This window comes from Lipophrys pholis, assembly GCF_963383615.2.
Source record: "Lipophrys pholis genome assembly, chromosome: 12".
NCBI classification, from domain to species: Eukaryota; Metazoa; Chordata; class Actinopteri; order Blenniiformes; family Blenniidae; genus Lipophrys; species Lipophrys pholis.
In genome coordinates, this window is record NC_137641.1 from 2,532,059 (window position 1) to 2,544,490 (window position 12,432).

The following is a 12,432-nucleotide window of genomic DNA, read 5'->3' on the forward strand; positions in this document are numbered from 1 at the left end:
TTTGTGGTGTTTGACATTTTTGAATATGGTCCTTTCTTTTGAGGGTTGGACTTGAGATCTGTAGTTATTTATTATCTTACATTTTCCCCATTATAGGAATACTAACTGTCATTTAGCTCTTGTTAAAAAGACACTTGCAAAATATGAATTCCACAAAATAAATTACTATTTCAATTTCTCTTCCTCTATCTGCAATTTTTAACGGTAGTAGAACATTTAAAAAGTGCAAACTTTATTTCCACAACTTAAATCAATAATGTTTGAATATGACTTTCAGTTACTCCGACTGAACCTTCTGCCTGTTTATCATATTTAGGATGTGACAAAGACGATTAATGTTCTAAGAGTTCAACTTTTCAACATCTTTCCGCGTATAATTTACACAAAATAATCGACATCCATTATATTTTCAACATTAGAATATTGTTAAAGGTATTGTCACTATTGTTGGCGGTTGTCATCACTTAACATGGAAACCAGTTGACGTGAAACACCGGATGAACTAGATTGAAGTTTTTAATTCAAACTCGGTTCAGAAGAAAGAACCGCGGAGAAAAAAGGCTCAGAAATAAAACCTTCGACCTTAAAAACATTTCTAAACCCGACTTGGGGATATTCAAATGCTGTAACTGTCACTTTGTCCTCCGCTGCGTTGATTCCTGAAGCGAGTACGTGGCGACGCGTCGGCTGCCGAGTCGTACGTCAACGTTGCCGCCATATTGGACAGGGCAACTTGTCTGTAAGTATGTGGCTTTTAATGCCATTGTTTTGTGTTTTGATTATAAGTATCTTGAAGCATGCTATTACACTGTAGACGGTTTACATTTTATTTGTGTGAAAGATTTAACATTTTGTCACGAAACACTGACACGATGTTGCTGCGAAGATACATGTGTGACGTCACTTCCTGTCTCAGATGCTTGTCTTGTCTCTGCACCAGGAGCCACTTCACAGGGGGAACAGGTAGGACACACACACACACACACACACACACACACACACACACACACACACACACACACACACACACACACACACACACACACACACACACACACACACACACACACACACACACACACACACACGGTAAGTCCGAATTGTTCCTCCTAACTCCTTAACTATCGACTTTTCCTTAACCCCTGTAGGAAACATCACTGGGGTCAAGCCAGCCCTCACTTCGGAAAACGACGTCAAGCCAGCCGCCACTACGTTTCGCGGTGCGCCTATGCACTATGCATTACCTTAAGAGCAAACTCAAATGGATTTCAAAATAAAAGTGATATTTCAATGAACGAGATCTCGCCTCCATTCAGATAGTTAATAAAACACAAATTAATACTATGGCTAGTAATAACACATAAAAACAAAGAAATTGATCCGAACTATTTAAAATTAAATATTAATAAAATGAATTGCTTGCAGAAAAAACTAAAACAAAACACATTGTCAGTCAGTCAGTGATGTATTAATGTTATTATAATACTTTAGACAACAGCCCACTCTAATCACTTTATTCAAATTAAAGGCCCATCAGAAAAGCAGATCTAGGCAACACTCAGGTTTAGATTAGAATAGTTATAAAAAAAAAAGCATTTAACTTCAGATTGATAACAGGCCAGATCAGGATATGGTTTATGAAAATAGGAGCCCTTTGAAAGCATATCTGGGCTTGAATTACTCTGATTTCGGACTGATCTTAAAATAAATTCCCCTGTTATCATTGAACCAATCCTACTCAGACTGATAGTACATCACCTGTAGATGTCACTCATCAAGTATCAGCTCAATCTGATGTGGCATTTCAAAATAAGAAATCTTTGAAATAGCACTTCTGAGCTCCATCCATGTTAACTTTGAACTGAGATTAAAAAGAAATCCCCTGTTATCATTGAACCATTCCAACTCAGACTGATAGTTGGTCACCCCGGGAGGTCACTCACCAAGTATCAGCTCAATCTGATGTGGCATAGCAAAATAAGAGCCCGTTAAATTCCATAATTATTAGTTAACATGAAGTCATTCAATATCAGATGAAAGCACTTTTTTTTTGGTGAATTTCTAAAAGGCTTTCATTTTGAAGTGACACATCAGAATTCGATGATATTTACTGAGTGGTATCCTGGGATGGCCCTCCATCACTGTGATGTTGAATGACTTCATGATAACAATTAATTATAGAATTAATCAAACTTTAAAACAGTGAATTTCCATTTAATATCAGTTAAAAGTTAAAGTCATATGTGCTCAGATGAGCTATTTCAAAGAGCTTTTATTTTGAAATACCACATCAAATTGGGCTGATACTTGGTGAGTGACATCCTGAGATGACCTACTATCAGTCTGAGTTGGAATGGTTCAATGATAAAAGGATATTTCTGAATTTCAGTGGGCTCTTATTTTGATATGCCACATCAGATTGAGCTGATACTTGTTGAGTCACATTTTGGGGTGCCCAACTATCAGTCTGAGTTGGAATGGTTCAATGGTAACAGGGAAATCAAATGGTTTTCAAAGATTTTGTTTTGTTGGCTTTTAATTTTAAAGATGTCATCAGAATGGGCACATGGTTATTTTATTATCGTAATATTAATACACCACTGACAGAAAATGAGTATTCTATTTATTTTTTGTTTTTTGTGTTGCTTTTTCAGGCAGTAAGTTTTGTAATTATTTGACTCATAATAGTTATCCAAGTATGAATGCATTCATTTATTTGCTGTCTTGTTGCCTATTATTAGCCGTAGTATTAATTTGTGTTCTATTAACTATCTGAATGAAGGTGAGGTCTCGTTCATTGAAACGTCACTTTTATTTTGAAATCCGCTTGAGAATGCTCTTACGGTAATGCATAGTGTATAGGCGCACCGCTAAAAAGAGCGGCGGCTGGCTTGACGTCGATCTCCTCTGTGGGGGCTGGCTTGACACCAGTGAAACACCGAGGAGGAAGGTGAGGAGCAGGGTGTGGTTGAGTGGGTGTGTTGTAGAGGCGGGGTTTCACATGGGAGGAGGTGTGTCCACATGAGGAAGTGTGTGCGTGTGTGTAAAGGTGCACACTCACCTGCCACAGAGGAGAGAGAGAGTCAGGGTTGGTAATAGCCCTAATTTGTGTTGACCGCTCCGCTCAGCTCCGATACCCATTCATCCCTTCATCAATCACATTCATCCCTTCATCAATCACATTCATCCCTTCATCAATCACATTCATCCCTTCATCCGTCTGTGCTGCGCTGTGAGAAGTCTGTGCGGTTTGGGATCAATAAATGCACCAGAACCACCTTGGATCCAGCGTATCGGTCACCACAGCCTCCGAGCGCGTCACAAATCTACGAACCCAAGGACCCGACCTCAAACTGTCAGCGGCTGAGAGGTTGGTGAAAGAAGCCGCAAGAACCTCAGAAGTGTTTAGTGGAGCGGCCATGATAGGACGGTCTGAATTCTCAATAAGCAAAGGAAAGGAGGCTCGTTGTTTCCTTTAGAACCTCCTTTAGCCTAGGAACCACTGACGCTTCCTTTAGAACCTCCTTTAGCCTAGGAACCACTGACGCTTCCTTTAGAACCTCCTTTAGCCTAGGAACCACTGACGCTTCCTTTAGAACCTCCTTTAGCCTAGGAACCACTGATGCTTCCTTTAGAACCCCCTTTAGCCTAGGAACCACTGATGGTTCCTTTACCAAAGGAGACCAGCTCATGTTCCCCCACAATTCCTTGCGGCGACATTTAAAGGAACCCGCTTATAAAAAAATATAAAACCCAAATGAACTTTTTGTAGTTCATTTTCAGAAACTTGTAGTTCTTTCCCCACCATGGTGGACGTCACTAACTTGAGCCGCCGTCGCATTATTATGACGTCACTAAGTGAAAGTCTGACTGCCTCACCACCGTGATCTCCTTTACTAACTCCTTTAGGAAGCCTCCTAACACCTTTACTAACTCCTTTAGGAAGCCTCCTAACACCTTTCACTAACTCCTTTAGGAAGCCTCCTAACACCTTTCACTAACTCCTTTAGGAAGCCTCCTAACACCTTTACTAACTCCTTTAGGAAACCTCCTAACACCTTTACTAACTCCTTTAGGAAGCTTCCTTACACCTTCACTAACTCCTTTAGGAAGCCTGCTAACACCTTTCACTAACTCCTTTAGGAAGCCTCCTAACACCTTTCCTTAACTCCTTTAGGAAGCCTCCTAACACCTTTCACTAACTCCTTTAGGAAGCCTCCTAACACCTTTAGGACGCCTCCTAACACCTTTCACTAACTCCTTTAGGACGCCTCTTAACACCTTTCACTAACTCCTTTAGGACGCCTCCTAACACCTTTCCTTAACTCCTTTAGGAAGCCTCCTAACACCTTTCACTAACTCCTTTAGGAAGCCTCCTAACACCTTTCACTAACTCCTTTAGGAAGCCTCCTAACACCTTTCACTAACTCCTTTAGGAAGCCTCCTAACACCTTTCACTAACTCCTTTAGGAAGCCTCCTAACACCTTTAGGACGCCTCCTAACACCTTTCACTAACTCCTTTAGGAAGCCTCCTAACACCTTTCACTAACTCCTTTAGGAAGCCTCCTAACACCTTTCACTAACTCCTTTAGGAAGCCTCCTAACACCTTTCACTAACTCCTTTAGGAAGCCTCCTTACACCTTCACTAACTCCTTTAGGAAGCCTCCTAACACCTTTCACTAACTCCTTTAGGAAGCCTCCTAACACCTTACACCAACTCCTTTAGGAAGCCTCCTAACTCCTTTAGGACGCCTCTTAACACCTTTCACTAACTCCTTTAGGACGCCTCCTAACACCTTTCCTTAACTCCTTTAGGAAGCCTCCTAACACCTTTCACTAACTCCTTTAGGAAGCCTCCTAACACCTTTCCTTAACTCCTTTAGGAAGCCTCCTAACACCTTTCACTAACTCCTTTAGGAAGCCTCCTAACACCTTTCACTAACTCCTTTAGGAAGCCTCCTAACACCTTTCCTTAACTCCTTTAGGAAGCCTCCTAACTCCTTTCCTTAAGCCCGTGACATCATCCAGGGGTTCAGGTAAAGTCAGTAGTTAAGGAGTTCGGAGGGAGAATTCGGACCTACCCCATGTTTCCTCTTTCTAAAAGTTTACATTATCAGAGGTCTCATTTATAAAACCTTTTCTGGGATTCCTACTAAAAATGTTTGTTCGCCCAAAAGCAGAATGACGTGCGGCAAAAGAAATTAGGATGAATAAAACCGTTTGCACGCCTTCTACCTGGAGCAGGTAAGACGGAGCACAGAACTCCGTTCTGGCGTCTCTCCACTGGCTGCCTGGTCATTTAGAATTCATTTTAAGATTCTTTTATTTGTTTTTAAATCTCTGAATGGTCTTGCCCCACCCTACCTCTCTGAGCTGCTCCACCCCTACACCCCTACACCCCTGCTCGGTGCCTCCGGTCAGCTGATCAGCTTCTTCTGGAGGTACTGAGGTCCAAACCAAAGCTCAGAGGGGACAGGGCCTTTTCTGTTGCAGCCCCTCTGTTGTGGAGTGAGCTCCACTGCCCGTCAGACAGTCCCCCCCCCCCCCCCCCCCCCCCCCACCACCACCACCACCACCACCACCACCACCACACCCCCTCACTGTCCACTTTTAAAACTAATCTTAAAACCCACTTTTATTCCTTGGCTTTTAACCATGTTTGAGACTCTGTCCCTGGTTTTATTGTTTGTTTATTGTATTTCACTGTTTTTACTCTTTACTCTTTACTGTACTTTTTTATTTTACTCTTTTATTGGAAAGCACTTTGGCCTCAGCCACAACTGTTTTAAAGTGCTGGATGAATAAAGCTGACTTGACTTGACTTGCACATCTGCACGTACTTTCCTTTTATAGATCCCAGTCACAAACCTTTCGTGGGAAGTGGCGTACACATCTTTCAGAATCCGTCTTGTGCTTCAACAACCTTTATAAATGAGGCCCCTGGTGAGTTTAACTCTTAAAGACATACACACACTACACTTTACTACCTATTGCCATGGTGTCATGTTATTATTTGTCCTTTGCTTTTATCTTTTGTTTCCTTTTAACCGCCGCTAACCAAGTTGACCGAGGAGGATATTTTTGTCTGTAGGGTATTAATTAATTGGTTTGTACGTATGTATTTTACCAATGTCTCGCAAAACCTATTAACCAGAGTTGCAGGAAATCTTCAGGGATGATTTGTCATCATCCATGAACCAATCCATTAGATTTGGGGACGATAACAGCTAATACAGTCCCAGTGGATGAGAGGCGGAGGTCAGCGTCTGTTGCCATGGAGACGCTCCCTGTTCAGTGTTTCACACTGGGGGACTTTTCCACCTTAAAGAACCAGGTTCTAGTTCTGGTCCAGGACCAGCCTTAGCACCAGTTCTTTGTCTTTCCACCTCCAAAGCGCCGGCTAAACTGCTGCTACGCTGGCTCCACTTCATTGCTGGACCAGAGAGGAGCAAGACTGGGACCCGACGTCTCATCAGCTGGGGGCGGAGTTATCTCTGGAGTTATCTCTGGAGTTATCTCTGGAGTTATCTCTGGAGTTATCTCTGGAGGTATCTCTGGAGGTATCTCTGGAGCTAACCCGCTCCGCTATGAGATGCTCCAATATTATTTTATAACCACAGAACTTATTTATAATGAATACTTTGGTTCATCAGCAACTAAAACACAAACTACAAACTACTGTAAATGAAAGCTTGGATTTTAATCAGTGTTTACCTAGGTTACCATGGAAATGGGTTTTAGAGCAGCGTTCTATCATTCTACACCTCCGTTCTATCATTCTACACCTTCATTCTATCATTCTACACCTCCATTCTATCATTCTACACCTCCATTCTATCATTCTATCATTCTACACCTCCATTCTATCATTCTACACCTCCATTCTATCATTCTATCATTCTACACCTCCGTTCCTCCATGTTGAAGCTTTTGATTCAGACACGTCCAGAAATAAAGTGAAAGGAGCAGAAAGTCACTCTGGAATGTTGGAATGGTGAAAAATAAGACCCAAACTCAAACAAGCGTTATTTGTTCCCCTCTATGTCCACTCTGGGGCTCTGGACTAAAACAAGACGGACGTGAACAAACACCAATAGAGAGACAAAGAGACGTAATGTCTTCTGGCTCTTTGGTTCATCAGAGGTTCAGGTCAGACTAGATGGAGCGACCCGGACTAAACCTCTGGTACAGTCCGTCTCCTGGTTCCTGGACGAGGCTGTCAGAGCAGAATTGGTGAAATCAGTGACGTATCACGTTTTGGAGTGTCACAGTGACGTAGCTCTACTGGCTCCGCTAACGGTGGAAAAAGAACCGGTTCTTTGGCGGAGCTCATTTAAGAACCGGCCCTGAACTAGAACCTGGTTCTTGTTGGTGGAAAAGCTCTACCAGTGATGTAGCTACCTGATAGGCTAGTTAGCATTGATATGAGGTAATGGCTAACATGCTAGCGATGCTAACTCTGTCCTACAAACAAATGTGGCGGTGGTGAAGGTCTGCGCTCTACCGAGTGTAGTTCTAGTATTTTTTATTTTCTCCTTCTTGTTCTTCTATATAATCCTACTTTTTCTCCTCCTCCTCTCCTTCATCTTCCTCTCCTTCTTCCTCCTCCTCCTCCTACTTCAGGTGTGGGAGGGAAGAGACATGATGAAGGACTTCCGCCTCTGGGCTCTTCTTCCTCCGCTCTACTCGTTGTTTACGGCTGCTGGACTCTGGCTGGTGTGAGTTCACTTCTTCACTGGAACGACTGGAAAAACACTGACTAGTTACTTTCAAATGAGCCACAACTGACTAAAACTACATCGTAGGACATTGGGACAAGAAGACACAACTGGCAACGCAGAGCGGAGAGAACGACTACAGAGAACGAAAACGTTAACTTAGGACCCGTTTCCATGGCAACGCTTAAAGAGCAAACACATGGTCTTTGTTTTTGTTTACACAACAACGTTCTGAAAACGATGCCGGTTTCCACGGAAACGGCAAAGATACGGAAAATGATGCAGTTAGCACGTTGGACTGCTAGTTGGCGCTGTTTTTTTGTTTTTTTTATGGAATTATATTTGTGCCACAATCTTCAGCTGCAGTATGAAAAAAAGAGTTGAGCAAAGAAAAACTGCAACTGTGCGCTGGACTCTTCCTTCACACACGCTGGACTTGGCGCAGCGCTACAACTGTGCTAAAAACAAAACCAGCCAATCACAGACTCACACAGGGTCGTTCTGATTGGCTGATCCAATCAGGTTGCTGTTTAGGTCAGCACTAAAAAAGGTGTTAAAAATAAAACGCAGTTTGTGCTGGATTACAACACATTTTCAGCGGGTCTTTTATTTTATGTAATTTAATAAAAAAAAGATACATAAAATAAAACAATTAATCACACAATTTTCTGTAATTAATCGCGATTAATCACATTTTATTCTACTTAAGACTGAAGCTTGTAACGCATGTTTACTTATAGAAAATCATGGAATGAATGTCGACTCAACACACAAAAACTGTTTCCCTCCCAGGTTAACAACAAATAAACATAAACCTCTTACATCCACTCACTGAGGGAATAAAACTAAACCCAGACCTTTATGTCGGACTGCAGCTCCAACACTTTGAGGACTTAAATATTTCTAGAAACAAAAGTTGTGATTTTGGCAATAATATTAAAGTTGCAATAATACAGAAACCCTGTAGCCGCATTATGTAATAACGGTGCAATATGTATTAATGTAATAAACTTGTTACATTTTCTAACAAGTTACAAAATGTAACAAGTTATTACAAAATGAGTTGAAAGTTTATGACATTATTACAAAATGTGGCGCTACAAACCCTCGAGCCTTGACATTCAGCCTCCTTGCTCAGTATTCTGCTGCTCTGCTGTTTGGTAACAGACTGAAACCAAAAACAAAACAAAACAATTTAAAGTAAACAAAAGTGTGTTAATTGCGTGCATTTTTTAAAACGAGTTAAACATTTTAAATTAATCGCTAAAATTAACACGTTAAGTTTGACAGGACTAGTTAAAATATTTAACAAGTTGTGATTCCACTGACTGAACAGACACACAAAACCCGACAAACGTTTTGGGTCTTTCCCTGCATTGGTTGCCGTGGGAACGATCCCGGAAGCAGGAAGTACTTAGGAGGACCAACTGTGTTTCTCTGTTTGGTGCAGATACTCCGTCGCCGTGGAGAATAAGAACGTGACTCCGCTGAGCTCCCAAACCTGGTACGTGTGTCCTCCTCTCCTCTGGGGGCGCCAGGGTGTCGGAACAACACAGCAGGAGGAAAACCACCTTTAATTGTTGAGCGAAAAAAATAGTTAGTTACTTCTGGAGTTACTTATTATTCCAAATACAACATAAGAAATTACTTTGTCAATGTACTCTTGGGTTGTTTTCGAGTTTTCTTGTTTGTAACTTCTTGAGAAAGAAGTGGAATTACATCCCTTGTTACTGTAAATAAAAAGTAACTGAATTCTTTCTATAGTTACTACATACAGTAACTTCACCTGGTGTTACAAATATAAAAGTTACTTTTTACTTGGTTGTGTTACTTAGTAATCGATGACTGTTACAAGGTATGGCGAAAGAGTAATAGCTACTAGTTACAATAGACAAAGACATGACTGATTACTTGGTAAAGTTACAATTAAAACCTGAGTAGTTGCTTGTAATTTTTGTGTTTCTTACTGACTGATTAGTAAATGTGAAGTTCAATTACTTAATGAAAAGTAACTTATTTGTTAACTAACTTTTGTGTTGCTTTATACTTGATTAGTTACTACTACAAAACAAACCTGAGTTACTTTACTAGTTACCATGAGTAAAAAGTAACTAGTTACTTGTTGAAGTTTCATTTAATGGAGGCGCCTCACAGTTTGTAAGGTTTGTCAGTGCTTTTCTGTTTCAGGCTTTGGAACGGATCCTTGTATCCTCCATACATCAGGTACACACACACACACACACACACACACACACACACACACACACACACACACACACACACACACACACACACACACACAGGTTGGATTATCGTTGTTCTTCAGCATTGCAGGAAACTTCCCTCCAGCGAGCTGCATCTTCAGTCAGGTGATGAACCTGTCGGCGTTCGCAGGTAAACAAACAGACATAAAACCTCCACAGACAGACTGAACTAAACTACAGAAACAGGCCCTGACCCTGACCTGCGGTTCCAGGCCTGCTGATCGGACTCTTGAGGTTCCTGCAGCTCCGCCACAGTCTGGACTGGGTCTGGTTGAACCGCTGCAGCCTGGCGGTGTTCTGCTGCGCCTGCTGCGGCATGAGCCTGCTGGGAAACTTCCAGGTAACCTGACCTCCTTCTGCTGGTCTCTGTTTCTTCAGGGTTCTGTTTCTTCAGCTGGTCTTTGTTTATTTAGGTCTCTGTTTCTTCAGGTTTGGTTCTCCAGCTGGTCTCTGGTTCTCCAGTTGGTTTCTGGTTTGCCAGTTGGTCTCTGTTTCTTCAGCTGTTCTCTGTTTCTTCAGCTGTTCTCTGTTTCTTCAGCTGGTCTCTGTTTCTTCAGCTGGTCTTTGTTTCTCGAGTTTGTCTCTGGTTCTCCAGCTGGTCTCTGTTTCTTCAGCATGTCTGTTTCTTCAGCAGGTCTGTTCATTCAGGACTCAGTTTCTCCAGCTGGTCTCTGTTTCTCCAGCTGGTCTCTGTTTCTCCAGTTGGTCTCTGTTTCTTCAGCTGGTCTCTGTTTCTCGAGTTTGTTTCTGGTTCTCCAGCTGGTCTCTGTTTCTTCAGCAGGTCTGTTCATTCAGGACTCAGTTTCTCCAGTTGGTCTCTGTTTCTCCAGCTGGTCTCTGTTTCTCCAGTTGGTCTCTGTTTCTTCAGCTGGTCTCTGTTTCTCGAGTTTGTTTCTGGTTCTCCAGCTGGTCTCTGTTTCTTCAGCAGGTCTGTTCATTCAGGACTCAGTTTCTCCAGCCGGTCTCTGTTTCAGCAGCCGGTCTCTGTTTCAGCAGCCGGTCTCTGTTTCTCCAGCTGGTCTCTGTTTCAGCTCTTCCCTCAGGAGGCCATCCATAACATGGGTGCGCTGCTGACCTTTGGCCTGGGCATGGTGTTCTGCTGGATGCAGGTGTGGCTCAGTGTGATGGTTGCCGAAAGGTCGTGGGGCGGAGTCGCGGTTCGATTCCTGCTGTCGGGGAGCATCTCACTGTGCCTGGTTCTCTGTATCCTTCCACTGGTCCAAGTCTGACCATCTGGGCACCGAGGTTGTTGCTCCGCCTTGACTCCGCCCCCCTGCAGACTTCTTGCTCATGGAGCTGGGGCTGCACATGCACGCCGCCCGCTGTCAGTGGGCTCTGGTCTCCTTCCTCCTCCTCTTCATCAGCACCTTTGCCCTCGAGTTCCGACACTGCAGCTTCTACATCGTGGGCGTCGACACGGCGGCTCGTCCAATCATGAACATGTCTGAGCCAGAACCTGAGGACGAGTCTGGAGACCCGCCCAACCGTAACTCTAGCCCCGCCCACCTGCGTATGAGGCCCCGCCCACCTGCATCTGAGGCCCCGCCCACCTGCATCTGAGGCCCCACCCAGCTGTGTCTAAGCCCTGTGCTTCCTCATGAAGGACGGGAGTATTGAAGTACTCAGATTACTGTAATTAAGTGGGACTTTGGAGTACTAGTACTTTGTTTATAGCAAGTAACTTGACTCATGTAAGATTTCAACATGTAATTTTTACTTATTTTATAAGTTCTTAGTGGCAGCATTACTGTAATCAAGCAGTAATTGAATGTATTTGTACTTTTATGAGTATTTTTTGCAGTAATTTACTTCTACAATTTTCACCATGTACTCTACTTCACTACTCAAATTTCTACACTTCTTGACTTCTGGAATTAAGTCATATTTTAAGTACTTTTTGTATGTAGGTACATGCATACGTAATTACCTTAAGTAATACTTCTAGCTACTTTCATGAGTAATCATGTAAATATGTAACTATTGTTTTGAACCAAACATTTCTCTTTCAGTGATTTATTTGGTGGATTGTTTTTTGTCTATTTCACATTTGAACTTAAATATTTTTGTCTTTTTTTTAATTATTTTACAACTTTCGATCCATCTGCTGATTTTTTGTTGAAGAACCTTGTTTATCTTTTAAGGTGTCTGTTTTTTTGTTTTGTTTTTCAATTAAAACTTTAAAAATGAAAGTACAATTGGATTATGACTGTAAATCACTGCTGTCATCTATGAAAAGGTCATTACTTCAATTTGATATACTACACCTTTAAATGTTAGGAGTCATTTTTAGAAAGGATGTGCATTTGTGTATGGAATCACAGGAGTGCCAAAATTAAAAGGAAATAAATGTGGAAATATAAAGAATCAATAATACAAACAATATACAAAGGCAGTCATGTTCTTTTTCCATCTTGTCTTTGCTTGTCCTCTTTTGTCTTTGTCTTTTCC

At 42.1% G+C, this 12,432-nt stretch overlaps 1 protein-coding gene across 3 annotated transcripts; it reads left to right on the forward strand.

The window, feature by feature from the left end:
- The first annotated feature begins 908 nt into the window (after positions 1 to 908).
- Positions 909 to 12,358, forward strand: tmem150c (transmembrane protein 150C). Of its 3 annotated transcripts, XM_080477483.1 has the most exons (10): positions 946 to 963; positions 5,180 to 5,246; positions 5,856 to 5,945; positions 7,626 to 7,720; positions 9,171 to 9,224; positions 9,908 to 9,943; positions 10,047 to 10,114; positions 10,197 to 10,324; positions 11,016 to 11,187; positions 11,264 to 12,358. In XM_080477483.1, exons 3-10 carry the CDS (start codon positions 5,934 to 5,936, stop codon positions 11,542 to 11,544), a joined length of 846 nt encoding a protein of 281 aa, XP_080333609.1. In that variant the 5' UTR covers positions 946 to 963; positions 5,180 to 5,246; positions 5,856 to 5,933; the 3' UTR covers positions 11,545 to 12,358. The 3 variants fall into 3 exon arrangements, with proteins under 3 accessions (XP_080333608.1, XP_080333609.1, XP_080333610.1); XM_080477482.1 differs by lacking the exon at positions 5,180 to 5,246 and having other exon boundaries at positions 909 to 963; XM_080477484.1 differs by lacking the exons at positions 946 to 963; positions 5,180 to 5,246 and adding an exon at positions 3,272 to 3,370 and having other exon boundaries at positions 11,264 to 12,352.
- Positions 12,359 to 12,432: the final 74 nt, after the last annotated feature.

What these genes read in the sequence shown, in the direction of transcription:
- tmem150c (XM_080477482.1), top strand. An exon ending in CCGCTGAGCTCCCAAACCTG is followed by an intron (nt 9,225 to 9,907) that starts GTACGTGTGTCC and finishes TTTCTGTTTCAG; the next exon opens with GCTTTGGAACGGATCCTTGT. An exon ending in CTCACTGTGCCTGGTTCTCT is followed by an intron (nt 11,188 to 11,263) that starts GTATCCTTCCAC and finishes GCCCCCCTGCAG; the next exon opens with ACTTCTTGCTCATGGAGCTG.